We start from the raw sequence: 27,744 nt of genomic DNA, 5'->3' as shown, positions 1-27,744 counted from the left end.
GGTCGGCGCAGAGCTGTCGTGTCCCGTTAATGCTACGGGACGGCCTAACAGGCATGGCAGGAGCTCTTTTGCAGGTGCGCAGGCGGCACGTGGGGACGGGACAGGGCAGTCCAGGCGACCGGGATGACGCAGGCGGTGGAGCGGTGGGACAGGCTTTGTAACATCGTAAAGCAAATGGGATATGTCTGCTCTTAGTAATGATGGTCCTAGGTGGGAAGCTCTAGCTAGGCCTGGGTCTATGTCTTAACTCACGTGTAAATTCTATCTCTTTCTGATATATAAAGGGAGGAGTACCAGGTTTGTAAAGGGAATGGGCTCGAGGAGAAGAATGCTGGGTAAAAACAACATCTACAACCAACTTAGCCCACAAGAAAAGAATACACAAGATGTAGGGCTATTACCCTAAGGGGGGCCTAAACCTGGATAATTCTCGGTGTTCTTGAGTTGCACATACAAAAACAAATGCAGTAGGCACTCCGCGAACAAAGATTACGCATCTGTAGTCTGATACACCCCGGAATCACTGTCAGGAATTTACCCTCGACAATGGCCTTTCGATCCACCCCGTCAACTTCCTTCTTACATTTAGGCCTTTAGTGCCTAGAGTCCATTCGTCTCTATCTTGTCTCACGTTCTGCTTCATAGTGTAGGCAGGCCCTGAGGCCATGGCGTACTCCCCTCCTTCATCGTCGGAGGGGTCGATGATCTTGGATGACTCAACGGAGGCGGGGTCACCTCCAGCTCTGGATCCGCTTGCCGTGGTGCTTCCGGAGGCGGCATTTGTCGCGGATGCGCTTGCCAGGTCGAAGCCGGTGCTTGCAAGATTGGAGCCGGTGAACATACAGGGGTTCTAATGAACTTGTTGAAGAAATAGGGGATGCTTGAAGTAGACGAATCATAAGAGAACACACAGGGGTTTTAAGACAAGTTCGAGCCTCCCAGAGGATAATAACTCTACTTCATATTTATCTTATATTGATCTAAGTCTGTTACAAGATGGGTGTAGCTAGCCTAGATGGATCTAAACCTAGTCGGCAACTTCTTCATTGGCTTATGTTAGCTTCTTTGACTTGTTTTGGCTTGTCCTCCACAGATCCTCTTGGCTCTGTATATATATGGAGTGTCGTACGTTCTCTGAACTCCTCATTCCTATTCTTGGAGATAAACATTTTCGGTTACGGGACACTTTGGGTATCTACGGGTGATTTTCTTTATTCTAGAGAATCCCTTCACAGAGATAAAGATATGCCCTATGAATTATGAGAAACCCTGAGATACCTGAATATAGTAACTATTCATTATTTATCGTCACATCGACTAACCATTGGCTACCAAACCAAACCTTCTCTAGTTCGACCCTATTCTTTTTCTGTATTGCAACCAATGTGTATTTTAATACACACTTTCTAAATTTCAGATGCCTGAAATTTGGTAAGTGTTTCAAGCGACATATTAGCAGCGGCAGGGTTAGGATTCGGGTCCCTGGCGACGGATTGCCGGCGGCGACAGGTTTAGAGGAAGCTTCGGGAGAGGCAGGCCAGCTCAACGGAGGAGGCGGCCGTGGGGGTGAGGTGGCGGGTCCCGTCATCGACTGCAGGCGGCGGAGGACGACTAGTGGGCAAGGCCGAGGTCGGGGCTTGGGCGAGCGGAAACAAGAGGTTAGCGAGGAAGGGGCGGCGGCCACAGATCCAGCGTGAGGTTGAAGATGGCTATGAGAGTGTAAGATTGAAGATAGCTGTGAGCCGTTATCTGAAAATTAAAAAAAAATGGTATCTGAAAAAAAAGCATCCCCATTTTAATATTCAGAATCCGCGCCTCTTGACCTGCAGATTTCGCTGTCGGTACCATTAAATTACATTTCGTTGATGGAAATGGCCATCAGATTTTTTTTCCACAATTTTTTCTGTCACTTCTAATATTCTGAGGGTGGCATGTCATTGTTAGAGCATCTCCAAGAGCTTCCCTAAAACTTACACCCTATATTCCCATATAGGGAGCATTCCCAATAAAATTCACCCCTTAAATCTCCTCCATCTCCAACAGACTCCCTATACTTAATCCCTATATTCTAACAGAATCCTCAATCCCTTCCCTCTCCTATGTCACCGACGTGTGGACCCCACCCTTCATCTCCCTCCTTCCTCCCTCCGACGTGCGGGTGCAACAGACGAGGTCATCGTCGTCGGGGTCAGGTAGTAGGAGCCCGGCCGGGACTGCAGGCTTGTGGTAGAGGTGGGCGAGCAAGGAGAACACGCCATGTCGAAGACGCCAGACGCGCTCCATGTTGGAGACGCTAGACGCCATGACGCATCAGCAGTGGCTTAACTCAGAAGGGAAGGGAAGAGTAGAAAAGAGATGAGCAGCTTCGGGGCCCTGCTGATATCTTGTGCAAAACTCCTCTGATGGTGAACCACCAAGCTTGAATATCTTGTGCAACTGTTCACCCGATTCGTCTCTGACATGCCCATGCCCAGACGCATGGGCATAAAGTCGTCAACGGTGGTGTGTAGAGGTGGGCGAGCAGGGAGAACACACCATGTCAGAGACGTCAGACGTGCTCCAGGAGGCCTCATGGTGGCGGTAGGCGAGGCAAGATGGAGATGGGAACCACCTCGGCATTGGGCATGAAGTCGTCGACGGTGATGCAGGGATGGGCGATGTTCGCCCAACGTGGGCCGTTGTACGTGAGCATGGTGCCCGTGGAGGTGGGTCCGGATGGGATTAGGAGTCTAGTTGGTTCCCTATTTTTAGAGAGGATGGAGGGAGATATTGGGAGCCTCTAAATATTGGGAATCATATAGGGCATCTGTTGGAGAGAGTTTTTAAGGTAAAATCTCTAAATTTCACTATAGGGAGTTGTATTGGGTATTTTTTGGAGATGCTCTTACACCGAAAATCAAAAGGGAGAAAAAGGAAAAGGCAGGGCAACAGAGGGGAAAGTAGCTAGGAAGGAAGCAGAGATGCCAACCGCAAGATGCTGTGATATCTGCTCATGAGATCACCTAGCAGATCGATAATGAGCTTGATCATGTTTTTTTAGCATCGGAGATCTCCTTGCCTATCTTTTAACGGGATGCAAACCTAGAGTTCAAACCCCGGATCGGTGAAGAAGTGCGCTTGCGTCTTACCGGTGATCATGTTTCACTTGCCTAATTCTAACTTGTTTCTCCACTAATCCGATCCCAAGAACTCACGTATTTTTGCCTGCAGTGCGCCGAGCAGAAGCCCCGTCAAGATCAAGGTCGCCTATGGATGGAGATCAGAGGAGGCAAGCCGCCGCGGTCACACGGGCACGCGTGCAGGACAGCCCGGCGCGGCGCCTGATCGCCTGGCTGCAGCTTCGTTTCAGTGAGTGGCCTCGTTCTTGCGCCGGTTCAATCCATCCTAGAAGAATCAGACGAGCTCGCTCGTGATCCACCGATGCATCGGTTCTCGATCGTCTCCCTATGCAGAGGCGTTTGTTCATAGGTGCGGCAAGCTCGCGAGATGGGACGCGGCGGGGCGCCCCGTGTTCGTCCTCTTCGCGGTGTTCTTGCTCCAGAGGAGCCTGCGCCGCCGGTACCTGTCATGGAAGGAGTCGTCGGAGCTGCGGCTGCGGGCCGCCGCGGTCACCGTGCAGGCGGCCGTCAGGGCGATAGCGGCTCGCCGCGAGCTCTCGCTCCGGAGGCAGGCCAGGGCAGCCACGCGCATCCAGGTAGCAGACAGTGATCAACTCTTTTATGGCAGCGTGTGGTTGCAGGCTTCAGCTCTCTTACAGTGGATTTTAATTTCTCGTCGTGTCGAAAAAAAGGCGCAATGGCGTGCTCACATTGCTGTGTGGAGCTACCTGATGACGAAGAGAGCCACCCTGATCTGTCAGTGTGCTCTGAGGCGAAACATTGCGAGGAGGCAGCTCCTGAAGCTCAGACTGGTGTGCAGCCCTCACTTTCTCCTACTCTCGGTTCTCAAACATTGCCCATTTCATTGTGCTCTCTTCTTGTGATGTTTCTTCATGTTACATGGACAATGGCAGGCGAATCTTGAGAGGGAAAGGCTGGATGAGATGTGCACGCAGCGTGAGATGGTGGACGTGCTAGTTGAGACCACTTCGCGACGCCCGGCAGAGCACTACGCCCTCCCGCGAGCTCCTTCCGTCATCCTCGTGAGCTGGACTCCGCCGCCGCTGGGGTGGTACAAACTCAACTTCGACGGCTCCGTTTACCACGACGAGACCGGTCGCGCGAGCATTGGCGGCGTCATCCGCGACTGCACCGGCCACCTCTTCCTCTGTTTTGCTGAGCGGACCGAGCTTGCCTCGATCGGTATGATCGAGGGCTGTGCGCTCATCCGCGGCCTCCACCTCGCGCTGGAGAGCGGGTGCTGCGACGGCCACCGGCCGCTGCTCGTCGAGGGCTACGACCGGACTCTGGTGCGGCTGCTGCGCGGGGAGTCGCGGCTGAGGCGCATCACGCGGGCCATGAAGGAGGAAATCTTGGAGCTCCTCGGCCGTTTCCGCGGGGGCTTCGAGGTGCGGCACATCTTCCGCGAGGGCAACCAGGTGGCCGACACGCTGTGCCGGGAGGCGTACCGGTGCCCGATGGTGTGGAATGTGCGGATCGACGGGCCCGTCCCCTCCTACGCCGTGTGGGAGAAGGCGGAGGACGACCGCCGTGGCGTCGTGCACGAGCGGATCCGACCGCCGTGTGGCATGAAACTAATCAATGGAGCGCGCCGAGAATTCGCTCCACAAGTGACGGCTTCGCTTGCCGGGCAACCTGTGGCACCTCCTGATCTCCAGCCGGCCCAAGAACAGCCGATCCAGCACGATCGTTCCAAGATCACGTTGAAGGAACGCACGAGCCGGCGACTACCGAAGACACGGAGACGAGACGACGAGAGCACGCTCGTGGACTGGGCTGACGGATTCGCTTGCCAGGCCGACGGAGACAACTTCTGATCTGAGCTCCCGTGGTACAAGATCAGGCCCCAGAACCGCCGATCGGGCTCGATCCAAGATCACGTTCTCACACAGTGCAAGAAGGATCCAAGCTGCGCCGAGAAGCTTGCCCAGGAGCGGCAGGAATTCAGGGCGGCTATTGTCCAAGACTCCAAGACATGCATTGACGCTTGATCAAGAAGAAGCAGGCTTGATGTTGTCAGTTTCTCATAGCAGAACGTTTTCGCGCACGTGTGTGCCCCTTTTGGAGTCTTCTCTTTTCTCGCTGTTGCCAAGTGTTGTAGCAGGTCAAGTAAGACTCGCTACTGTCAGCAGACTTTGAGGAGGAGCTGACCGACCAAGCCATTGTTCTTCCTTTAAACAATGGGGAAGGATACATTTCTTTGCCGTAGGCTGTTTCCCTCACTCGGAAGGTTGATCCACCTTTGCTGCGAACACCTGTGATGAAAAGAACCTGCAAGAAAAAATCAAGACAAGAACTGACGACTGAAGGGGAAGACACAAGGAGGCGAAGCCAACGGCTGGCCAACATGCCAAAGACAGGATTGTCAATAGAGCAGCAGGCCACCATTCTGCTAATGAAGAAGTGTGGAATCTGGGAGAAGGAAGATGAGCCAGATGAAGAGGCAAAGGGGAGATTTCATTGTCAGTTCACAAAGCCACTGGCAACCGAAGTCATCTCCAATTTCCGGACCATGTTTAACATTGATGGAACAGATGGGGGGGGGGGTCTTTCAACACCCTAGCTGTTGAAGCCGACGCCTGATCTTTATCAGCCTGTCATCTTGAGTCTAGTGTTTCTAATGTCAAGCTACCTTGTAATGTGGCCTTTCCGGCAGATGGGCGTGTTCAGTATGCTAGCTGTTTGCAGTAGCTGTGTTTCCAGTTTGTGTCTTTGTAAGGGTAGTAAGAAGTTCATGAATTGGACAAGATGTGAGATTACGTGTTTAGGGCAGGTGGTCAGAGGGGCGAGTTTTTGTTGTCCTGTATGGAGGGGGTTTATGTCTATGGTGGTGTTTTCTGCCCATGGTGGTGTGCATCTTTGTCTCCCAAATGAGTGAACAACATTGTATCATCCTCAATTGGAATGCTCGGGGCCTGAACAATCCAGCTCGGCGCAAGGTGGTCAAGAACACGGTTAATGAAGTTGGGAGCACCATAGTATGCCTCCAGGAAACCAAGATTGCTGATATAAATGAGAAAATTATTGAGGAGACAGCGGGGACAAAATTCAAGAATAATTTTGCGTCCTTGCCGGCCGAGGGAACAAGAGGAGGGGTATTGGTAGCGGTCCATGAAGACTACTACAAAATCAAGCAAACTGTTACTGCAGGACACACGGTGTCAACTCATCTAGAGGCCACTACTTCCCCTATAGATTGGTGGATCACAGTTGTTTATGGACCACAGGAAGATGAAGACAAATTGTCATTTCTCAGAGAACTAAGACAACTGAGGCATATAGTGTCAGAGAGATGGCTGATAATTGGAGACTTCAATATAATTCTCAATCCACAAGACAAGAGCACAGATATTTTGAACAGACGGATTATGGGGGCCTTCAGAGCTGCAATTGAAGATTTGGATTTGAAAGAGATTTACCTCAAAGGCCGAAAGTACACCTGGACAAATGATAGGACTCACACAAGAATTGATCGCGCTTTCTGCACCGGGGAATGGGATCTCATGCTTCCAAATTGCTTGTTGCAAGCACAATCGTCCCTTACCTCAGACCATTGCTCCATGCTCTTGATTGGCGATGTGAATCGAAAGAAATATCACGGTTTCAGATTTGAGGCCTTTTGGCCTAGGTTATCAGGGTTCTTTGATATTGTACAGGAGGTTTGGAATAAACCAAGTGGGGTGAGAAACTGCTTTATAAGCCTACATATTAAACTCCAACGCACAGCTAATCGTCTCCGGTTATGGGCAAAGAAAGTAATTGGAAGAAACAGGCTGCTGCTAAGGGCAGCCAAGCAGCTTATTTGGATACTGGATGTGGTCCAAGAGTACAGGGAGTTAAGTGAAGAGGAGATCAGTCTAAAGAGAGGTCTCAAGCAAAGATACATTGGCATGACTGCCATTGAAAAATCAAGAGCAAGACAACAGTCTAGATTGACTTGGATAAAGGCTTGCGATGCCAACTCAAAGCTCTTCTTTCTAAGGGTTAATGGCCGCAAAAGGAAAAACTTTATACAGAGCTTACACACCCCTACTGGGCAGGTGCACACTCATGCAGCAAAGGAGAAAGCCATCTATGACCATTTCAGCAATTTTCTTGGAAAACCTCTACACCGAGATATGACTCTGGATTGGGAGAAATTTGAGCTGCCAAGGCACAACTTACAACATTTGGAAGAACCTTTCACTGAAGAAGAACTTCACACAGCCATTAAAAATCTACCATCCGAGAAGGCCCCAGGACCAGATGGATTTATTGAAGTGTTTTTCAAGTCTTGTTGGTCTATAGTAAACGAGGATGTTATGAAAATGGCAGATATGTTCTTCAATCAACACCGGCATCACTTAAATCTCCTTAACACAGGGCATGTTGTGCTCATCCCTAAGAAGTCTGATGCCCAGTTTATAAATGACTACAGGCCTATAAGTTTGACTCATAGTGCAGCAAAACTTATATCTAAAGTGCTTGCAACAAGGTTGGCAGGAACCTTGGATCAGCTAGTCTCAAGAAGCCAAAGTGCCTTCATTAAAAAAAGAAGCATTCATGACAATTTCTTGTTCACACAAAATCTGATCAGAGAACTGCACAGAGCCAAGAAACCTACCCTTTTCCTCAAGCTCGACTTTGCCAAGGCTTTTGACACTCTGAGATGGGATTACCTCCTGGAAGTTCTTCAACAGATGGGCTTTGGGGTCAAATGGAGAGAGTGGATTTCAGCACTTCTTTCCTCGGCTTCCTCTTCAGTGCTGTTAAATGGTTCCAGGGGTAAAAGTTTCAAGCATGGCACCGGCTTACGCCAAGGTGACCCCTTGTCGCCAATGTTATTCATTCTGGCAATTGACCCCTTGCAGCGTTTGCTCCAACTAGCCACTGATGCCGATATCCTTCAGCCAATTCAGCACAGAGCAGCCAAGTTGAGGGTAAGCATGTATGCAGACGACGCTGCAGTTTTTGTCAATCCGACAAAGGAAGAAGTAAAAGCAGTCCGTGAGCTTTTGGAGTCTTTTGGAGTTGCTTCTGGACTCATCACAAATTTAAACAAATGCGCCGTATACCCAATCAGATGTGAGGGTCTGGACATCAAAGATATAATACAGTTTTTCCCCTGCTCGATCATGCAGTTCCCATGCCAATACCTGGGGTTGCCGCTCAACATAAAGAAACTAACCAGAAGAGAGGTTCAGCCTTTGATTCATAAGATTTCAGCAAAGTTGCCAGGTTGGAAGGGACGTATGCTAAACAAAGCAGGACGTCTTACACTTGTTAACAGCGTGTTGTCTTCTATCCCGGTATACCACCTGACGGTGTTTGCTATTAAGAAGTGGGCAATAAAGAAAATTGACCGCATCAGACGAAACTTCTTACGGAAAGGAACAGAGGAGGCAAATGGTGGCCATTGTTTGGTAAACTGGAAGAGAGTCTGTAGACCGAAGAATAAAGGAGGCCTCGGGATCAAGGATCTGGATTTCTTCAGTAGAGCCCTGCACCTGCGATGGCTATGGTTCGAATGGACTGACTTTGAGAGGCCATGGGTGGGCACTGATGCGCCTTGCGATAATACAGACAGACAATTATTCAGGTTGAGCACGCAAGTTCAACTGGGAAACGGCCGAAATGCAAAATTCTGGCAATCAGCTTGGGCTGACGGCCGAGCACCAATGGACATAGCACCAAGATGTTACAAGCTAGCATGGAGAAAGAACATGACAGTGCAACAAGACCTAAAAGACCACAGATGGACCAGGGGACTGATGCGAATGACAACAGCAGAAGAAATGGCTGAATTCATCAATTTATGGCAAGCGACCGAGCAAGTACACCTTGTGGATCAACCAGACACAATCGTTTGGAGATGGACTGCTGACGGTCAGTATAGCGCTCGGTCAGCATATCTAGTTCAATTCCAGGGATCTTTCACAACCTTTGATGCTACGGCTGTCTGGCATGCAAATGCGGAAGGAAAACACAGGTTCTTCGCTTGGTTGATGATACAGGCAAAGCTATTGACGGCAGACAAGCTCCAACGCCGGAATTGGCCTTGCAACCCTGTGTGCCAATTATGTGATCAGGAACATTTTTGCCTCTTCTGTAGCTATGCGAAAGAGGTTTGGGAGCTCGTTCGTGTTTGGACGCAAGATTTGATTATCGCACCGGCAACAAACCAAACTATCAGCCAATGGTGGAATGCCAACATGGAAAAGCACTCAAGGAATCGAAGGCGATCGGCAACGGAGATCATCATTTACACAGCTTGGAATATCTGGAAGGAGCGAAACCGAAGAATTTTTGAACAAAAAACGGCGCTGCCAATACAGGTGTTCAGCTTCATCAAGGAGGAGATGAGTATGCGGATGTTGGCCCATGGCCAGCTGGTGCTTACATAGCTGCCGCTATGGTATTTTTCTTTCTGAGGCGTTTTTCCTGTTCTCTTATGTAAACAAAACCAATGTAATTCATCGAATACTCTTCCTGCTTAAATGAAAGAGCAGTGCTCCTGCTCAGTGTTTCAAAAAAAAAAAAAGTATTTACTGTTACTTCTGTTTCTGTTCTAGCTTGAAGACTCTGATGTAAGAACTCGTTTCTTTAATGATTGTGATATTCATGTAATAATATTAATTGTTTTGGCAATTTAATTGTTTTAGTTAACCGACCACGCGCACACGCATGGATGAATTTGGAACATGGGTATAGGGTCGTTTGCACAATTTGATGCAAAGGTTCGTTCTTCAGAAAAATGAAACTTTATAGATTCATGAGAACTTTTTTTTTCAGAAAATTGTAAGTATTGCCTTGAAAGTCACCTCAAGTTTGCAAATATTCTCTACAAGTACAATAGTAGAGAATTGCCTCCGTGAAGACGAAATTTGGACACGATTTTCCATAAAAAACTGCAAACTTCACATCATTTCTCATATAAACTTGATCAAGATGAAACGTCAGACCTTGGCCAAGCAATTCTAGTACCTTACAAGCGAAGCTAGACACTCTCTCTACTATCTAGTTGCTATTCTTTTTCCCGCTCAGAATCTGCCTGTGCGACACACCCCATCTCGACCGAGCTCGCCTGCGACCAGTCTGTCCTTAGATCTGCGCGCACTGCCCGGCCGCCGAGGAGCAGGGGCGGCGGAAGAGGTCGCGGGCCGAGAAGACGGAGAGGACGGCCATGCCTGCGGCGGCGAGCAGGCTGCAGAGCATGCCGGCGGCGCCCTGCACGCAGAAGCTGGTGTAGATGTTGCAGAGCTTGCTCCACTGCAGGGCCTCCACGCCGGTCAGCCCCACCACGCACGCCTGCAGCGCCGCCGCCGTGGTCGCAAACACCATGTACGCGCACCCCTGCAAGGAAATTCGCAAACACCAAGAACAACGAAAAATTTACCAGCTCGTCTCGGTAAAAACCGGAGCAACAGCACCACATGACACGATAACGGTGACAGCCAAAGGTGCAGGGCAGCTGATATGTAGCATCCGGTGCAGTTGCAACTGCATTAGTTCAATACGGTTCCTGTCCTCATTAACACGAAAATTCCAGTCTTTTGGACATATTTTATCATTACTATTTATTTATGTTTATATTCGTATAGGATGTAAGTGAAAAAAAATACTAACTCCGTTTTTCAATACTTGTTATTTTTTACCAAACACGCATACCAAGATATATTAAAGATAATATAAATTTTAAATATGAAATGACAAAAATACTCTTAGAAACTAGCTAAAATATTCTATAATCTACCGTAAATAAATGAATAAGAGATATTTTATAGGAAGAAAATTAAAAATTACGTCAAAAAAAGGTAAAGTGATAAGTATTTAAAAACAAATAAAATGATCAAAAGTGACAAGTATTGAAAAACAGAGGAAGTCTAAAACCATAAAGAGAATCAATAATATCTGAAATAGACCGGATGCGGACTTGCATTTCCCCTCCTGTCTGGTTTGGTCCCCTGACGCAACGGGCGCCCGGAACACGCGACGTGCCACGATGATGCAGCCATGATCGCCACATGTTGCAGCGCTGCCTGGCCGGCCATTAGCGCGTGCACGAGCACGACAGGCACTCGTGCAAACTTCGCAAGCTGGTGGAGCGTATTTGATTGAGAAAGCTAGACGAGAGTGACGCGTTTCAATGGGGAAGCGGTTGGGGAGAGCACATGCTCCCCTGCTTCGGTGCCTGGGAAAATCGGCCGTAAAGAGCAACAGCGTGCGTTGCGTCTCATCGTACCTTGTCGAGGAGGAAGGAGACGCATGCCAGCCCTCTCCTGAGACGCCGGCAGCCGCCGCCGGGGAAGCGGTGCGAGTAGAGGCACCTGCTGGCGAGCTGGACGACGTGGTACCCCGCCGCGGCCGCGGCCGCCACGATCAGCACCCTGGCACACGGCGGACATGCTATGTGTTTGACTGTTTGTTGTACAAACTCTTCCACGGAGGTCAGGAAAAGAAGCTCCATCTTGGAAGAAGGTCAGTACTCAGTAGAGTTGTACGTACGCACCAGAGGGCCTGGACGTCCTTGGGGACGGCCTTCTTCTGGACGAAGAGCACCGTCTTGGTCTCCGTGCTGAGCCCCAGCAGCAGAGCCCCCGCCGCCGCCATCGCCGCGCACGCGCCGCGCAGGAGGCTCTCCGCCCTCATCCACGACGGCGGCCCCTTTCCTGCCATTGCTCCTCGTCGCCTCGACCGATCGGTCTCTGATGACCCTTCTTGCCAGCTGCTCTCTTTTACTAAACTTGAAGCTTTCTTCTCCTCGGCGAAACGAGTCGCTCTGTTCTTATAGGCACAAAGGTCTGGAGACTCGGAATGGCACTGTCCACCCAATTGTTCCAACTTTGACCATTAATACGTACAGTTAGTCTTAAAAAACTTGCAAGTTTAGAATACATGCAGTTAATCTTAGAAAACTTTAATTATTAATATACATAAAATTATTAGAATCCGACACATACAAATGATATGTATTGATCTGCTACGAAAAATACTTTCATATACATTTAGCAAATTTTACTAAAAAATAAGTATAAAAATTAATGTTAAAATATGTTATAATCGACAAGTAAAAGAGAATAGAGGTAATAAACGAAAGTCATTTATGTGTCAGGGCATATTTTGCCTAACAGTTACACCGTTGCATATATTGACCTTTACGTGGTCTCGATAATATTATTATTACTTGCTTTTAGCCTACAATGTAATCTCAAATAAAAAAAAGTAAACTGCTAGTACATCAGCACCTAGATATTTTTGTGCTGCCTCCTTGAATTCCTACAACCCAATCAGATTATAAACAAACACTCAATTTTTTTTCTCTCCTAGAACCCTGAATGTTTGTCCAGACTACATGGACATCTTTCCCAATGTCTAAATTTTTCAAAAATAAATGTAATCAAATTTTCTAGAGCGCTTTAATTTTTTTTCTCTGCAATTCCTCTTTTTGAAAACTGTATTATTCATGAATTAGTACAAGCATTATTGGCCATGTACCTGTCGAAAAAAGAATTATTTGCCATGCTGATTGGGGGATGTAAGCATGTCGTGTAAGGCAATGTAGCCATCAAAATTCTGTAGTATAATTGCCTTGCAGCTCTTCGAATGAACAATAACGTTAGATTCGCTACAGCTGCAGCGTTGAGCGTCAATGCGTATAAAAGCCTCAACCGCATGGAGTGCGATGGGTCATCAGTCTAACTTCAATCCAATTTACAAATGTTCTGATCTGACATCAAAAAGAAAAGAAAACCAGTTCGACCAGCACGTGTAATGAATTTCATTTGCAGCTGCTAACCGAGAAACACACAGTCGATTCATCGAGTCGATCTCTATTGATCTGTCGAATTTTCGGAGATTTTGGTTTCATCGTTTCGCAGGAGGTCATTTCAGATAGTTCGTCCTTTTCTTTCAGGGATCCACATGGTCTGGTCATTTGCTTATAGTTTGTTGAAACAAAACATGTTTGAAAATAAAATGGAGAAATGCGAATTGTTGATTTGATAAATGGAAATGTGAACCACTGATCAAAAGCCTAAAATCTGGACACAATTGTTTTAGTCAACAAGTCCACTGAATCCATCTAACAGGTGCGTGATCACTGTTATAATTTTATTGAGAAAGATCACTAACATGTGAGTGATGCTAACTGTGACGGTTGACCTCACCAATGAACAGGTACACGACTCCTGGTTATGGGTACTCCATGTTCGATTGGGGAATCGTACCCTCTGATTTTACTTCTGCAAAGTCAGAGAATGAACAGTGTCGTGACATTAATTTTTTTTTAACAGTTAGATCTGGAATAGATGCAACAGATTACCTGCTACCGTGACTCTGTAAACAGTAGAATTGCTACAGTATTTAGATACAGTAAATTAGAACAGTAGAATAATATCAGGATACTGTTCACTCAGTCTCATTTTACTGTGCATTCCGGTGACTTTGTGAAACAATATTAGAGGATCACGTCCTAGATTGGGAGTCTGGGAGATCCACCTGGTTCCGTTAATGACGCACAGGAATCAGGAACTCAGGATTGCCAAGATGCCAGGGAGGAAAGGGCACAACAAGCAAGCTAAGCGATAACTAGTTGATAATCCAACCTCCAACGCAAGATATGATCATCTGTGATGGTCACTGAGCATTGCCAGCATAACAGTACAACAAAAACAGTAACCCCTTGCGAAACATACTTCCAGGTACATAGCATGCACACGCACTACCCTTTGGATAAATTCACATTGTTATAATACAACGACAGCAAAGCCTTTAGTCCCAAGCAAGTTGGGGGAGTCGATTCACAGTGTCATAATATTCTGCACAAAAGAGCATGAAATATAAGATACACAGGCATAAGGTCGAGTCTGATGTTGGAATTAGCTGGGCTATGTTACACAAGCAAGCGAGATACACCTTTTTACAAGATAGCAGAACTAGTCGTTGTACGTTTTTAGAAATTTGTTTCAATGAAAATCAGGGTGGTATGAGAGCCAACGAACTAATTTACAGCATTAACATGTAACTGTGACCAACGTAGGCCACGATGCTAATCCTCCAGCTCAACAAGCTGCGCCCTTCTCTCAGCGGCTTTCTTCCTGATGAAAATTCCCCATCTCATAGCTGCCTTGATCTTGAGCCACCCAACCACAGCTTTGCCAGAGGAATGGCTGCGCTCACCTTCGAAACCTAAGTTTGGTAAGGGAGATGGCATGTACGACTGGGCGTTGTACGGAACTTCTGGCAAGCTGCTAGAAGCTCCACCCATGCTGAAGACCCTGAGCAGCTGCTGCATGTCTTCGCTCTCAAGCATTTCGTGGCTTTTGATGCGAATATCTTCGGTGAAGTCATCAGCATACTGACTATCACGGTTTCTGGGCCAATCAACATATCCAACATTTGCTGGCTGAATCAACTGATTCTGAGAAATTATTTGCTGCAACTGGCCAAGTTCCAGCCCCATGGCATCATTTGCAGTTTCTTCATGAACAGACCCCGACAGCATGCTAGGCGGTAAGAATGAAAACGTATCATCATATTGCGGTGGATGGATATTGGCGGATGTACTCTGAAGCTGAGCTGGATGCATTGCTGATTGGTCAACACTATACCCTATAGAATCAGTTGTGCCTGAAATAAATTAAAGAAGAGTGGTGTTTAAGACTCGTCTAAAGAGACATAACATATTTTACATTCCCTACAGTTCCATATCAAATGCAATATCCCTAGCTTATGTATAACAGCCTTTCATTCAGGCTTTCCAATTACCCTATGCTACAAACAGAAACAGCCAAAAAAAAGAGAAGTTAGACTTAGGTAGCAGTATCTAAGCCTCGGATGCTGCTCACCTGCTGGTGATGGTCCTGGCATGCTCGTCGAAGAGATGTGCTGTTGATATGAAGCAGGACAACTCACAGGAGGAGGATGTGTCTCAGCTTGAACAGAGGAAGCAACCCTTTTCTTTGGTTTGGGGTTCGAGAGAGCTTTACCATCATATTCAATGACATACATCCAATTATCATATGCTTTCTTCACCATTGCATCAGCAAAGAGCTGTAAAGAAAAATGGGGAATGAGGTTTTAATCAGCCTGGGGGTTTTAAAAGGAAAAAATCGCTCCTACTGCTCATCTGAGCAATGCAAAGAGAGCTCATAGCCTCATACAGGAGTTTGTCAAACAGAATACTTCAACGTAGTAGGCAATTACGACAAGGTCATACATCTCAAGAACAGCTGGAATCAATAGAAGGATATAAGAGTGCTGACACATTGAGCGAAGTGGTTATAAACTTCTCAATGATTTGAAGATGCCTTCCATACCGAATACTTGGGCAGTTGTAGACACTTAATACACATTTTCAACGTTCAAGATCCTTGAATATGTAGAATGGAGTGTAAAGAAATCAAGATTCTAGACCAATGTAGCATAACATGAAGTTGAAAGTACAAATTATTAGCATTTCAAAGCTCCACAGCTTTTTTCTTTCTTTCTCGACCATGAGGAGAGACTCGCCCCGGGCATTTTTTTAAAAATTTAAGGTAGGGGAGTACCGAACCATGGCTAGCCAGGAAACTCGTTGAAACTAGTTTCTCATGGAGGTATCCACAAACCGATGTGCCCCGGGTTCGAGCCCGGGTGGTCGTCCCCTCTACTGGAGGCACTAACCAACATAGCTCAGTTCGCAAAGCTTCACAGCTTGACAATTCTAATAGCATTAAGTTGCATAAGTTTAAAAAAAATAGCATTGACTTTCATGAGCCCATGCTGACCTTAATGAAAAAAAAAATAGTTTGATTTTGGAAGACAATTAAACATGCATAATTTTAGTCAATATCCTGAATATATGCTAACAATACTAACCTTTTGGCTATCATCAAGACTCTCAGATGAATAGAATTGCTCGCCAGAAATCAACCCACAGAATGCATAGATGTTGTTGAAAATAACACCAACAGTTCTGCTATCATCAGAATAGTATATGTAATATTTTCCGCTTAAGACACAAGTCTTTGCATGTTCCACAAGGGTTTCCCACATCTTGTTTGACATACCACTTCCGAGTATCTATCATAGAACAGCATATAAAAGTTAGAACCCAAAACTCACAAAATGAAGTGTCCACCCCCCCCCCCCCCACCCCCGATGAATAAATAAATAAACAAACAAAATAAAAGAACTTACTCTGCGCAGCTTCTGTGGGTCCCGAACCACAAGCCTAAGGAAATCCTCAACTATAGATATTCCAGCTTTGTTCAGCCTCTTATGGAATGACCCATCCTTCCCTATTTTTTCCAACCTCCAGACCTCATCTTTCAGTGTAGGTGGATAGTGCTTCTTGTACACTGAAGAAATTAAATTGAAATAGTTTGGATATATATCAAGAAGAAACAAAGGGTGATTACTTTTGGGAACTTACGTTCTCCTCTATGGTCCTTAACCATAAAAGCTTCAGTTTTTGCCTCACGAATGTGAACACCCTCACAAAACCCTGAGGCAATCCTCAAACCAAGCCTGAATTTCCTACTCCTTATCCAGCTAGAGTTATCTGTGAACGTAAGCTCCCCAATTGTGCCGACACCTTCTTTTAGTGTAACTTGTAGATCACCAGTTAAAATAGGCCGCTTCCCCTCACGCTCCTTCACCCTGTGACTGTCAAACTCTTCTCCTGTCCAGCCCTCCTCATCTTCATTGTTGAAATCACCTTCGAGAACAACAATATCAAGTTTGGCAGATGACTCTGGTCCAGAGGATACGACACAACCAGTGCCAACATCAAGCAAAGCAACATGAATTGCAGCTCCCTGCTCCCCTTCAACTTTTCCTCCAGTAAAAAGGGGAAGTGACAGCCTTGTTCTGAACTGGAGTTGAAGATTTCTTCCATCAGGACCTTCAATCCGCTTTGGAGGAGACCTGTTTTATTTCAATATATAGCAAAACAATTGTTAGCGTCAACATAATTCCATGCTTGGTTTGCAAGCTTTTAAGTGCAACCCAGCATGGTAAGTGAAGTCAAATGACTATTCTTAAATAGGTTGCAGAAATAGGACATTGATGAAATAACTGCTCACTACTTATAATATTAAATAGAACAAGACAAAGGATGTTGTTGTTATGAATAGCATTGTATTCATCTGAGGACTCTAGATCCGTATATATATACACGGTACATGTGTGGGATAAATTAAATAGAGAAAGACAAAGGATGTTTTTGTTATGAATAGCACTTGTATTCATCTGAGGACTCTAGGTCATATATACGGTACATGTGTGGGATAAATGCACAAAACCCCTTATACAATTGGGGAAATACATGAAGCTACATATACATCTAACAGTTTTGTGTATTTACAGCTAGAATACAGGAGTGAAGGTAATGTGTAGAATTCAAAGTTACACGTAATAAATACTGCTAGATTCTAACACATTAGGAAGAGTGGAGAATACGCAACTAGGGAATATAGAATAGAGAACCTTCCACTGATTGTTGCAGGGCCAAGTCTGCCCAGTGCGCGCTCGACTTCTTCACTGACCTAGCAAGTACAGAAGAATACAGTTAAAGGCAAATCGTAAAAAATCAAACACCCAAACAGAAAGGAGCATAAAATGCCGTACAAACATTTAAAAATTCAATAAACAGAAGATGGTATATCTGCTTGATGGATAATTTGTACAGATTGTTCTTACTACTCTACGAAGAATTGGTTCCAATGATGAGCAGAGCCTCTGCAGACTATCCATCTTCAACGCTTCGACAATAACACTGCATAGTAAAAGAGAGACTATTTACTACAACTGGAATGTGATAGGTCACGACTTATTCTGTTATTCATATGCCAAAATAATGTGACGAGCTTACAGAAACAAGTACACCAGCAAGATAACCAGTTTTGGCAGCAACACAATAATAAAATCAACAAGTGTAATAACTAAGTGTTCTAATCCTGATTGACTCAATGGCAAACCATAACAAAAGCTATTCACCAAATCTATTAAGATGGAGAAGTTGGTGCACGCTCACAGTAACTAGGATTTGCAAACAGAACCATGAGTACATGTATATGCAACTGAATTATAACCTCAGTTATTAAAAAGATACCAAAACTCTATTCTCACTAATTGTTCTACAACAATCCATGGATCCCCTATTCTGCCTAAACTCATCAAATTTAACATTACATGTTTTCATAGGCTATGAATAGTGAAGGTGCCATGTGCTCAACCTCAGTTCACTTAAGATCTTTGCATACCTTCTAGGGGCACACTAGACACGATTTTTTTCTTTCAAAATAGTATTATTTCAATGAATAATCCCAAAAAGTGGTACCCTGTTTATAAGAATCGCAAAAATAATAGCATTTTAGTATTAGAAATACCGATTACCTCCCTGTCAATACTTCAACTACCAATAGGATGCACAATTAAAATACCAACTGAGAGCTATCTGTATTAGGGTGACCGATAGTATGCTATCGGTATTTCACATACCGATATGAATCGTATTGTTTTTTTCCTATCGGTACATGAAATACCGATAGCATTCTATCGGTCATCCTAATACGATAGGTATTTTAAATGAGCATCGAAGGTGGCATGGTGGCATGTCAGCAAATCAGTAGTTAAAGTAGCAGCAGGAGGTAATCGGTATTTCTAATACCGACAGTATACTATTTTTGTGATTCTTCTCATAGCTGATAGGGTACCATTTTGCAACTATTCATTATATATTATTTGGGGAATAAAATCCATTAGATAGCAAGTTGCTACAACTATTGAAATAAATGGGGGAAAGAAATACCTAATTTATCCCCAAAAAGCGAACCGTCAAAGCATTACTACTCATATCCAACATGGAACAAGAAGACAGACGTTAACAATGAAAATACCTACTTTTTTTGGATAAGGTAACAATAATAATACTCAGTTCAAAAATAATAATAATACTGGCATACTAGCATGCATATTCTCACGCTTACTGCATAGCAAACCTGAAGTAGGCACCAAGACTAGGTAAAAATCCGAATTCCACGGGCAGTGTACCAATTTGCAACTCCTGCAGCCAATTTCCGGACAGACCACACACCACACCAATTCGCATTTTAAGCTTCGCTCACTAATCAGTAATCACTGGCTTCAGAACACCCAAAATGAAATGAAAATTTAAATCCCAAGCTTTATGGTTCAGCACAGAAACCACTTGGGTCTTTAATCATTTACATATGAGCTTATAGCCACTTATCCCCAAGAAAAAAACACGGGACCATTTCTACAGATACTCAAATTACACAGCACCAGGTCGCCGGCGGTAATTTTGATCAAGAAATCCCCAAATCTCAATTGTATACTTCTGTAAAGCACCACCGAATCACTACAACGTGCTCTGGCTAGCATTCCCACATTCGTGCAACTAATTCCACAGCTAGTCAAACAACAGCACATCACGAAGCTAAATAAACAGAAGGGTGAAATGAAATCCCGGGAATTCCTAACCTGGCCAGAGCCGGGGGGCGCGCCCGCTTGGCCTCAGGGCGGCCGTCTCCGCCACCGCCGGCGTCCTCGAGCCCGCGCTTCTCCTTCATCGCCGGCGCGGAACCCTGAGCCGATACCCCCGCCAAATCTGCGCCGAATTGAGCGAAATTCGCGTCAGATTTCGCCGGTTTTCCGCGCCTTTTCGCAATCCGGCACGCGCAAAGGATCAACTGAGAGGGAGATTTGACTACCTATGCTGGACGCCGGAATCGGAGACGAGGCGACGAGATCGCCGGCAAGGGAGCAGGGAGGGAGCGAACGCGCAGACAGTGCAACGTAGTAGGCGGGCTGAACGTTATAATATTCCTGGGGGCGAAATTTCGCATCTGACCTCTCGCTACGCACACACTTAAAACGTCCCTGACATATGGGCCCGACCAAGGGTTTTGGCACTATGGTCCCACCCTACATAGGTGTGAGCATAATGTGGCGTTAGTGCAAATCAGAAAGCGAGGGGAGGCGCACATGCGGGCCCCGCGGCGACAGTGACGTCGCCCTCTGGCTGCGTGACGTGGCCTCGGCCCACGCAAATATCCTACGCCAAGCACACGAGGGTCCACGGCAGGGCGGCGTGATCCTTTCGCAGGGCCGGGATAGGATAATGATTAGTCCCATGTGGAGTAACTCAAGAGAATAATAAACACGTGAGTGGGCCCATCTCCTGGCCCGATTGACCAACTCGTAAATTGTTTATCAACTTATTGAGTAATTAAGTGTACTACTTAAAAAACGTCTCTCCTCGTCCTTGCGTTCCGCTCCCCATGTAGCCCCGTGTCACACGCTCTCGCGCCCTCGTGCTACTGCTCGCTGTCGTGCGCGCTCTGTACTACCGTGTGGGCTTGCTTCCCGCGTGCTGCTTTTCGTTGGCAGCGCGTTCCCGTATTATTACTACGAAGCATGTGCATCAAAATATTTTTAAAAAAAATTATCAGTAGGTTATAAGTTACTTCATTAAAAATAAGTAAATTTTAGGTTACTTTTTCTCAAAAAAGAGTGTCGTAATACACTCAGCCTATTCTCCTTGACGACTAGAGATTTAATGGCTTAAATCACTTGATGGTGGATCACTGATAAATGAAGAAACCTAAAACATCTGGTTGTAATAAAGTTATACAAGTGAATTGTACTAAAGTATTTCTCTTTGAAGAAGGTAAATGGTAAGTTATGCTTAAAAAAGGTAAATTATAGGTTTTTTTTTGCGGATTCTTCTAACCGGCAGATGTTAATGATGTGAAAGCTATATTAACATATTTCATGTGATCTAGTAGATGAATAAAGTCATTTTTTTTTGAACGAAAATAGTGTGAGCTCTGCTCCTTCAGTTAAGGAGAAGGAAAGTTTTGGTTATAAGGTGCGCACACTAGACAATACTCATAAAAAATTAGAGAGGTCATACACAATTATGATGGATTACTACTTTTAACATGAACGTTCGCCTTCGTTGATCAACCTCTTGCACCGTCATTTGTTTGTTTTCGGAATGAGGGCATTACCTATTAGCTATAAGACTTAAAATGGATATATATGACAAGAATAATTTTTGTTGGCCCAAAATTCTAGTTGGCTTCTCAAAACATTTATACCTCATGTGTCCGAAGGTTCATGTGTCGATAGCACTACAATAGAAACATATTGTAAGTTGAACCACGACAATCTTGAAATTTTTCTAATTGGATATTTCAAGGTGTTCAGTTGTAGACCACCAACTTGAGGTGAACACGTAAGGAGCGTGATGGCAAAGCTGCCGGTTGCAGCCGACTCCATCCAGGTTCGAACTCAGGTGTCACACCTCCTCGTAAAAAGATCTCTAAAGAAGACCGGGTAAAATATCCTGTTCTTAAAAAAACTTGAGGCGACCGGTTGCATGAACTTGAAGATCTTGCAACAAGATGGCACTGCTGCAAGAAAGCGCGCGATTACAGATCCTAGGAGTGAAGCCCTTTCTAGAAACGATGCAAACGCTATATTAATACGAAGATATATGGCAGTCCTCCACCATACTCAGAAGAAAGATGGGAAATGCAAACCTATAGGAATAGATTTTTCGAAGATCTCTCAGGGCGCAAGTGTCCAAAACGTGTTGCGAGAGTTCAATATTTTTTATCATGGCTTGAAGGGTGTCCAATCCCATTCGCAGCAACAAGTTTGTGACATGAATTTGGAGAAAAGCGTTCTAAATCGGCAATGCAACGGGTGGTGCGGAAGGAAATTAAATAACTTATAAATGTAACGGTGTAAAGTTCTACGTAAAAATTCGTCAAATGTTCTTAAAAAATCATCATCATGCTAGTGACCTCGAAAATTTAGAAAGAGTGAAATAGATGCATCTTGGTGCACAAAGAGCGGTCGGTGATTGCCATTGTAAAACACATCACTGCCGAGGCCGAATATAGACCTTCGCGAGGGCACATTATTTAGGGTGTTTTTTGGTGCAAGAATAGGCCATTTTTTTCTCTGTTAATGGCTGAATCATTTTCTTTATATTTGATCATTTCCCTATAACCATAAGAAACCAATAGATAAGACATCATATTAGTGACGGCTACTCAATATGTGTTATTAATATCTCTCTTCCACCATAGCAAAGTAGCAAGGTGCCAGAACGGAACGCCAGCACAGTCACTTGATTACGCCAGATGCATTAACGTGATTAAGTTGTGAGTCACGTTATGTACTTTGATACGATAAAAAAACTAATTTTTAAAAATTTAGTGTCTTATATATTTTTTTAATATTAGTTTTAAAATAGCTAAAATAAAAAAAACTCCTGAGGGGGGGCGTCTACGTCGGGTCAGCGGCCCTTTTCGCTGTGTTAAGGGCTGAATTGTTTTCTTCCGGTTTGATTTTTTTCCTTTAGCGATTTTGCTTTAAATCTATACTTTAGCTTATCAGACTCTTCTACTAATTAATATAACAGACAATTCTTTTACTTGAAAGAAATTCTAAAATAGAACTGGACTCATTATCGGTTTAACCAACCGGTGTTGACGATCCGATCAAAAGAAAAGAAAAAAAACGGTGTAGACGATTATTCTCTCCACACCAGGTACTCTGCCAGGTGGGCCCACCCAGACGGATCAGATCAAGCCGATCCATCCAACCACACGCGATGCAGGCCGCGCCACGCCCACGCGGACACCCTTGTCCACGAGCTCCGACCGCTCCCCTGCTCAGCTCCGCCGCCGCCGCCCCACCAGCCCGCGGCCGTCACTATGTCCCGCGGCAGCGCCGCCTCCGTATTCCTTGGCGTCGACGTCGGCACCGGCAGCGCTCGCGCAGGCTCGCCCTACTATACTCCTCTAGAGATCCCTTCCTCTCCCATCCCTTCTTCTTGGAAAAGAAATCATCCACCTTTTCTTGTCTCGTAGCAGTAGAAACCTCGCCGGTTTCTTGATTCAGTTATTCAGTAGGCTAGAAGAACTGCTTTTACCGCAAGTTAACCGTTAAAGTCTGAGAAAATTACCATTTTTCCTTGGAGTATTTGGACTCGGAGAAGGTTTTCGCTGTGCAGTGATTAACAAAATGGTAGTTTTTATGAGAAGTTTGTTCGTGTTTGCTCCGATGGGGAGTAATTTAGGAGAGGTATCTGAAAAACTTTGTTGGACAGTAATTTTCGATAGGTGTATAGAGAACTCTCCTGCGTCTTGACACGCTCGATACTTAGAAACTTTTTATAAAAAAATGCAAGTACAGTACGTGTAGGCGTAGTAGGCAACTGGGTTAGTGTTGTAAAATGTTCTTCGTCTACTGTTTGCAGGTCTCTTTGATGAGAAGGGCAAGTTGCTGGGGTCGGCGAGCAGTCCTATACAGATATGGAAAGAGAAAGACTGCATTGAGGTCGAGACCTGTTCTTTCTTACCCGAGCAATGTGTTGCATGATTGGTATATGCTGTAAGTACTGTTTTGTTACTTCCGGGTTGTTTCCATGTCCAGCAATCATCAACGGATATCTGGCACGCGGTGTGTGCTGTGGTGAAATCTGCATGCTCGCTGGCAAATGTTTCTCCTGAGGAAGTTGTCGGACTTGGCTTCGCCGCTACTTGCTCCCTTGGTTTGCCCTGACTCCATATTAGCTCTTGCATTCTAATTTGTAGAGGGAAAAGTTGATATTTAAATGGGAGATCTTGTGTCTGTGATATCTAGGATTTCACCAACTTATAAAATTGATTCTGCTTGCAGTTGCTGTTGATGCTGATGGCTCCCCTATTTCGGTTTCTTGGAGTGGTGATACGAGGAGGAACATCATTGTGTGGATGGACCATAGAGCTGTGAACCAGGCGGAGCGAATAAATGCTAGCAATTCGCCGGTACTGCAATACTGTGGCGGGGGTGTTTCCCCAGAAATGCAGGCTCCAAAGGTAAGAGTATAAGATTTGTGTTTTTTCATGTGTATGGTTCATACCATGCATGTATGCAAACTTTTGGCTTCCCGGCTCATTGGTAGGCAGTAGACAACACTAATCATGCTGCCGGAAATGCTAGCCATTGTGCTCATTCTCGGATAATTATTATCTTGTCACACTGCAATCCTAAAAGTTAGGTGAATGTCTCAGAAAGTCAAAGTTCTAGTATTTAGAAAGCTGAAGTGCTAAACACCACAATAGTCACTCGTTGCGATGGCATCAATATTCTGAATTATTCACATTAGATTCACTGAGTGGAAATGGTGTTCAGAAAGCGATGCATGTGGATAATGGTTTAGGGATATTCACTATAATAATGTTGTTTTGATCAAATCCATAGGTTTTACTTTTGATTTTTTATCTTGTATTGAGAAGTGGTGAACTAATTTTTACCGTGCTGTATCTGAGTATCTCCATTGCTAGTCTCATATTTAGACTTTGGGTATTTGCAGCTCTTATGGGTGAAGGAAAATCTGCAAGAGTCTTGGTCTATGGTTTGTAGGTGGATGGACCTCAGTGACTGGTTAGCATATAGGTGAATCCCTATCTTTGTTTGATTTTGCTATAACCCAGAAGCTGTGAGTTGCTTTCATAATATTCTTTGCTCTGGGGCTTTCTTTTGTAGAGCAACCGGTGATGACACCCGCAGCTTATGCACAACTGTCTGCAAATGGACATATCTTGGACATGCACACATGGAACAGTGGACGGAATCTGATTCACGTGATATGGAGGCATGTGGATGGGACAATGTTTTTTGGGAAGAAATTGGGTTGAGAGACCTTGTCGAAGGAAATTGTGCAAAAATAGGTGAATAATAGTTGTTCTTTCCTTTTTGTGCTGAAATTGGTGAATTTGTTGGTGTATCATTTATTTATTTATTTATTTCTAATACAGCATTAAGTTTTTATGCAATGTAAACAGGACGCAGTGTTGCTTTTCCTGGTCATCCTCTTGGGTCTGGTTTAACACCTACTGCTGCAAAGGCAAGCAACTTAGTATGCTCACAGTATTTTTGAGGCGTTGTTGTTTAAGTATACTTTGTGATAAACTGTATCATGTACGAGATACAATGCAATCCTGTTATATAGATGCCTTCTCTACAATGTGTGTAAGCAAGAAATTCCTGTGCCGTTAGTTTTCATTGTTCATCATTTTGATGTTGGTTACCTCTAAATCTCAGGAGTTAGGCTTACTTCCTGGTACTCCTGTTGGAACTTCACTTATTGATGCTCACGCTGGTGGAGTTGGAGTTATGGAAAGTGTCCCAGATGCAGAATCTAAAGCTAATTGTTAGTGACAAGTCACTTCGTGTTTTGCTAGAGAAACTATCTTTGAAAATATATTTGTATTATATTTATTCTGACAATTCTTTTACAGTGTCTGATGAAGAAGCAATATGCCACCGGATGGTATTGGTCTGTGGGACATCTACATGCCACATGGCTGTCTCAAAGAACAAATTGTTTATCCCTGGTGTCTGGGGCCCGTTTTGGTCTGGTACGGTTGCCTTCTCAAATGTTCTTTTTTTAACTTCCTCTAGAACACATATTTATTTCCAACAATTTCTTACCAGCGTCTCTTTTAGTTTCTTTTATACCTAGTTCTTTTCAATCGTTTGTGGGTCATCTTGGCTAATATTGCATCGCGCTTCCAAATTCAGCAATGGTACCTGAGTTTTGGCTCACAGAAGGTGGCCAAAGTGCAACTGGTGCTCTGCTTGATTACATTGTGGAATACCATGTCGCTGCTCCTCTTCTTTCTAATCGTGCTGCTTCTCAAAGTATGTTTCATGTCTTCTGAAGCACATTGTCTTTGTAGCTACCTGTAACCAGTAAAAGGAACATAATTTTCTGCTCAATTTATCCAGGTATATCCATATATGAGCTACTGAACAAGATGTTGGTTTCAATGTCACATGAGCAAAATAGTCCCTTTCTTTCTGCATTGACTCAAGACACCCATGTCCTTCCGGATTTTCATGGAAATCGGTAAGAAATAACATTACATATTTAGTGCTTAATGCTAAGCAAGAATGTTGGTTATATAGGTCTCCCTCCTTCGCATTTTCTTTTTCTCTGTGGGACATATAAAGGTCAGCGCCCCCCTTTTTTTTCTTTAACGCAACCAGCTGTGTGGCCTTTGGCGGCTACAACTCGTGCATTAGATTAGTTCCGGTACAAATTTAGTTTCCAAATTTGCAGAAATATATTTTTCTACAAAGAACACAATCAGTGAGGCAATGAACAATTAAATTATTCCTATGAGACTAAACATCACACCATAACATACTATTTTGTTGGTTCATGTTATTTGCGATTTCCCGTTAAGTGCAAGTGAAAATTGTTGAGAATTAACCTTAAGTGTTCTCTATAGTTTGATTTAATATTTACTTTACACCAAGTTGAACACTCTTTGACTTGAATGCAAACTATTTTAGGTCTCCCATGGCTGATCCAAAATCCAAAGGAGTGATTTGTGGCTTGACACTCGATACAAGCGAGAAGCATTTGGCTCTTCTGTACCTAGCAACAATTCAGGGCATTGCTTATGGTACTCGCCATATTGTGGAACACTGTAATGCTCATGGACACAAGGTACTTATTTGCTCTCAGGGTTTAATTATTAACTTTGTTGGACAGCACTTTAATGCCTAGATTATTTATGTTTCCTTTTTATATAATAGATCGACACTCTTCTTGCCTGTGGTGGACTTGCAAAGAACTCTGTGTATATCCAAGAACATGCAGATATTATCGGCAAGTCCCATCTTCCAGCAGTCATGCCTTAGCCCTCTACAGCTTCTTCCCTCTCTGATGCATCATCCTTTGCATGTACTTTGCAGGATGTCCAATAATACTTCCTAGAGAGAACGAGTCTGTGCTTTTGGGTGCTGCTGTTCTGGGTGCTGTTGCTGGCAAGAAGTTTCCCGGTGTTCGTGATGCAATGAAAGCGCTTAATGCAGCAGGAAAGGTATATCCCATTATTTTCTTCAACTGGGCTCCATTTTTTTTTCTTGTTTTTAGATAGAAGGGCCACTTCCCTGGTTCCTCACTCGGAGAAACAAAGAGCCATACAGCTAATCCATTATTACTGATAATATACTCTCAATAGGGTCCTCCCCTACTATATTCATAAAAAAGGGAGTCATACAGCAACGTCTATATTTTTTCGGTAGTATTCTTAAGCAGCCTTAGCATACATGCTGCTCATTAAACATGCGTATATTCCTAACTTGGATCTTCTGTCTTCGCTGCTTGTAATAACTCGGGTATATTCTTTTGCAGGTTGTAAATCCGTCTTCAGATCCTAGGGTGAAGAAATACCATGATGCAAAATATCAGATATTCAGATCCCTGTATGAGCAACAACTCTCTCATCGCTCAACCATGGCACAGGCATTGCAGTAGGGCTATATGACCACTTGGGACTTTATTCTTGGCTTTGAAACCCTGGGTTTTATCGCCATGTTTCCTTAAGTTATTTAGATGTAACCAATATCACCTCTAGTGATAGAAGCGTTAATAAAATGCCGTTATAAATAGTAGAAAGCAGGGGAAGATGATCCTTTGCACAGGAATGAGAGTACCACAAGCTTGTGCTATGTTAATAAAAAAAGGTTGATAAAAGCACGACATGTACATTGGAGGTTCTGGAATCAATAAAGATGTCTCTTGTGATTAAAGTGCATATGGAAAAGTTCGCATTTTCATTCTATG

General features: G+C 44.5%; 4 protein-coding genes across 5 annotated transcripts; 2 read left to right on the top strand and 2 right to left on the bottom strand.

The window, feature by feature from the left end:
• Positions 1–2,866: 2,866 nt before the first annotated feature.
• On the top strand, positions 2,867–5,280 carry LOC133922562 (uncharacterized). The gene is made up of 5 exons (XM_062367941.1): positions 2,867–3,130; positions 3,211–3,348; positions 3,453–3,694; positions 3,791–3,910; positions 4,013–5,280. Exons 2-5 carry the CDS (start codon positions 3,249–3,251, stop codon positions 4,934–4,936), a joined length of 1,386 nt encoding a protein of 461 aa, XP_062223925.1. The 5' UTR covers positions 2,867–3,130; positions 3,211–3,248; the 3' UTR covers positions 4,937–5,280.
• A 4,444-nt stretch (positions 5,281–9,724) lies between these two features.
• LOC133922561 (CASP-like protein 2C4) lies at positions 9,725–11,910 on the bottom strand. 2 transcript variants are annotated; one of them, XM_062367938.1, is made up of 3 exons: positions 11,608–11,910; positions 11,341–11,504; positions 9,725–10,451 (listed from the first exon to the last, which is right to left on the bottom strand). In XM_062367938.1, exons 1-3 carry the CDS (start codon positions 11,772–11,774, stop codon positions 10,123–10,125), a joined length of 660 nt encoding a protein of 219 aa, XP_062223922.1. In that variant the 5' UTR covers positions 11,775–11,910; the 3' UTR covers positions 9,725–10,122. The 2 variants fall into 2 exon arrangements, with proteins under 2 accessions (XP_062223922.1, XP_062223923.1); XM_062367939.1 differs by having other exon boundaries at positions 9,736–10,451; positions 11,341–11,485; positions 11,608–11,899.
• A 2,003-nt stretch (positions 11,911–13,913) lies between these two features.
• LOC133922560 (calmodulin-binding protein 60 B-like) lies at positions 13,914–19,951 on the bottom strand. The gene is made up of 9 exons (XM_062367937.1): positions 19,814–19,951; positions 19,584–19,710; positions 17,781–17,856; positions 17,568–17,626; positions 16,513–17,006; positions 16,278–16,438; positions 15,957–16,160; positions 14,945–15,149; positions 13,914–14,726 (listed from the first exon to the last, which is right to left on the bottom strand). The coding sequence occupies exons 2-9, from the start codon at positions 19,670–19,672 to the stop codon at positions 14,146–14,148; spliced, it is 1,869 nt and encodes a 622-aa protein (XP_062223921.1). The 5' UTR covers positions 19,673–19,710; positions 19,814–19,951; the 3' UTR covers positions 13,914–14,145.
• A 2,764-nt stretch (positions 19,952–22,715) lies between these two features.
• Positions 22,716–27,715, top strand: LOC133922559 (uncharacterized). Its single transcript, XM_062367936.1, has 15 exons — positions 22,716–22,901; positions 23,380–23,459; positions 23,556–23,673; positions 23,802–23,980; positions 24,478–24,560; positions 24,651–24,835; positions 24,950–25,011; positions 25,209–25,317; positions 25,406–25,525; positions 25,689–25,808; positions 25,896–26,016; positions 26,466–26,622; positions 26,712–26,784; positions 26,871–26,998; positions 27,313–27,715. The coding sequence occupies exons 1-15, from the start codon at positions 22,835–22,837 to the stop codon at positions 27,433–27,435; spliced, it is 1,725 nt and encodes a 574-aa protein (XP_062223920.1). The 5' UTR covers positions 22,716–22,834; the 3' UTR covers positions 27,436–27,715.
• Positions 27,716–27,744: the final 29 nt, after the last annotated feature.

This window comes from Phragmites australis, chromosome 6 (assembly GCF_958298935.1).
Source record: "Phragmites australis chromosome 6, lpPhrAust1.1, whole genome shotgun sequence".
Lineage (NCBI taxonomy): Eukaryota > Viridiplantae > Streptophyta > Magnoliopsida > Poales > Poaceae > Phragmites > Phragmites australis.
This window is presented reverse-complemented; position numbering and strand designations above follow the sequence as displayed.

Excerpts from the sequence above, each read along its gene's own strand:
- LOC133922559 (XM_062367936.1), top strand. The coding sequence starts at position 22,835 with ATGTCCCGCGGCAGCGCCGCCTCCGTATTCCTTGGCGTCGACGTCGGC. Across the intron at positions 24,836-24,949 it reads AGGAAATTGTGCAAAAATAG|GACGCAGTGTTGCTTTTCCT; the intron begins GTGAATAATAGT and ends CAATGTAAACAG. Across the intron at positions 26,999-27,312 it reads CGCTTAATGCAGCAGGAAAG|GTTGTAAATCCGTCTTCAGA; the intron begins GTATATCCCATT and ends ATTCTTTTGCAG.
- LOC133922562 (XM_062367941.1), top strand. The coding sequence starts at position 3,249 with ATGGATGGAGATCAGAGGAGGCAAGCCGCCGCGGTCACACGGGCACGC. Across the intron at positions 3,695-3,790 it reads GGGCAGCCACGCGCATCCAG|GCGCAATGGCGTGCTCACAT; the intron begins GTAGCAGACAGT and ends GTCGAAAAAAAG. Across the intron at positions 3,911-4,012 it reads AGCTCCTGAAGCTCAGACTG|GCGAATCTTGAGAGGGAAAG; the intron begins GTGTGCAGCCCT and ends GGACAATGGCAG.
- LOC133922560 (XM_062367937.1), bottom strand. The coding sequence starts at position 19,672 with ATGAAGGAGAAGCGCGGGCTCGAGGACGCCGGCGGTGGCGGAGACGGC. Across the intron at positions 17,857-19,583 it reads CGCCCCCCGGCTCTGGCCAG|TGTTATTGTCGAAGCGTTGA; the intron begins GTTAGGAATTCC and ends TTTACTATGCAG. Across the intron at positions 17,007-17,567 it reads CCTGCAACAATCAGTGGAAG|GTCTCCTCCAAAGCGGATTG; the intron begins GTTCTCTATTCT and ends GAAATAAAACAG.
- LOC133922561 (XM_062367938.1), bottom strand. The coding sequence starts at position 11,774 with ATGGCAGGAAAGGGGCCGCCGTCGTGGATGAGGGCGGAGAGCCTCCTG. Across the intron at positions 11,505-11,607 it reads AAGGACGTCCAGGCCCTCTG|CATGTCCGCCGTGTGCCAGG; the intron begins GTGCGTACGTAC and ends TCAAACACATAG. Across the intron at positions 10,452-11,340 it reads TCTCCTTCCTCCTCGACAAG|GGGTGCGCGTACATGGTGTT; the intron begins GTACGATGAGAC and ends ATTTCCTTGCAG.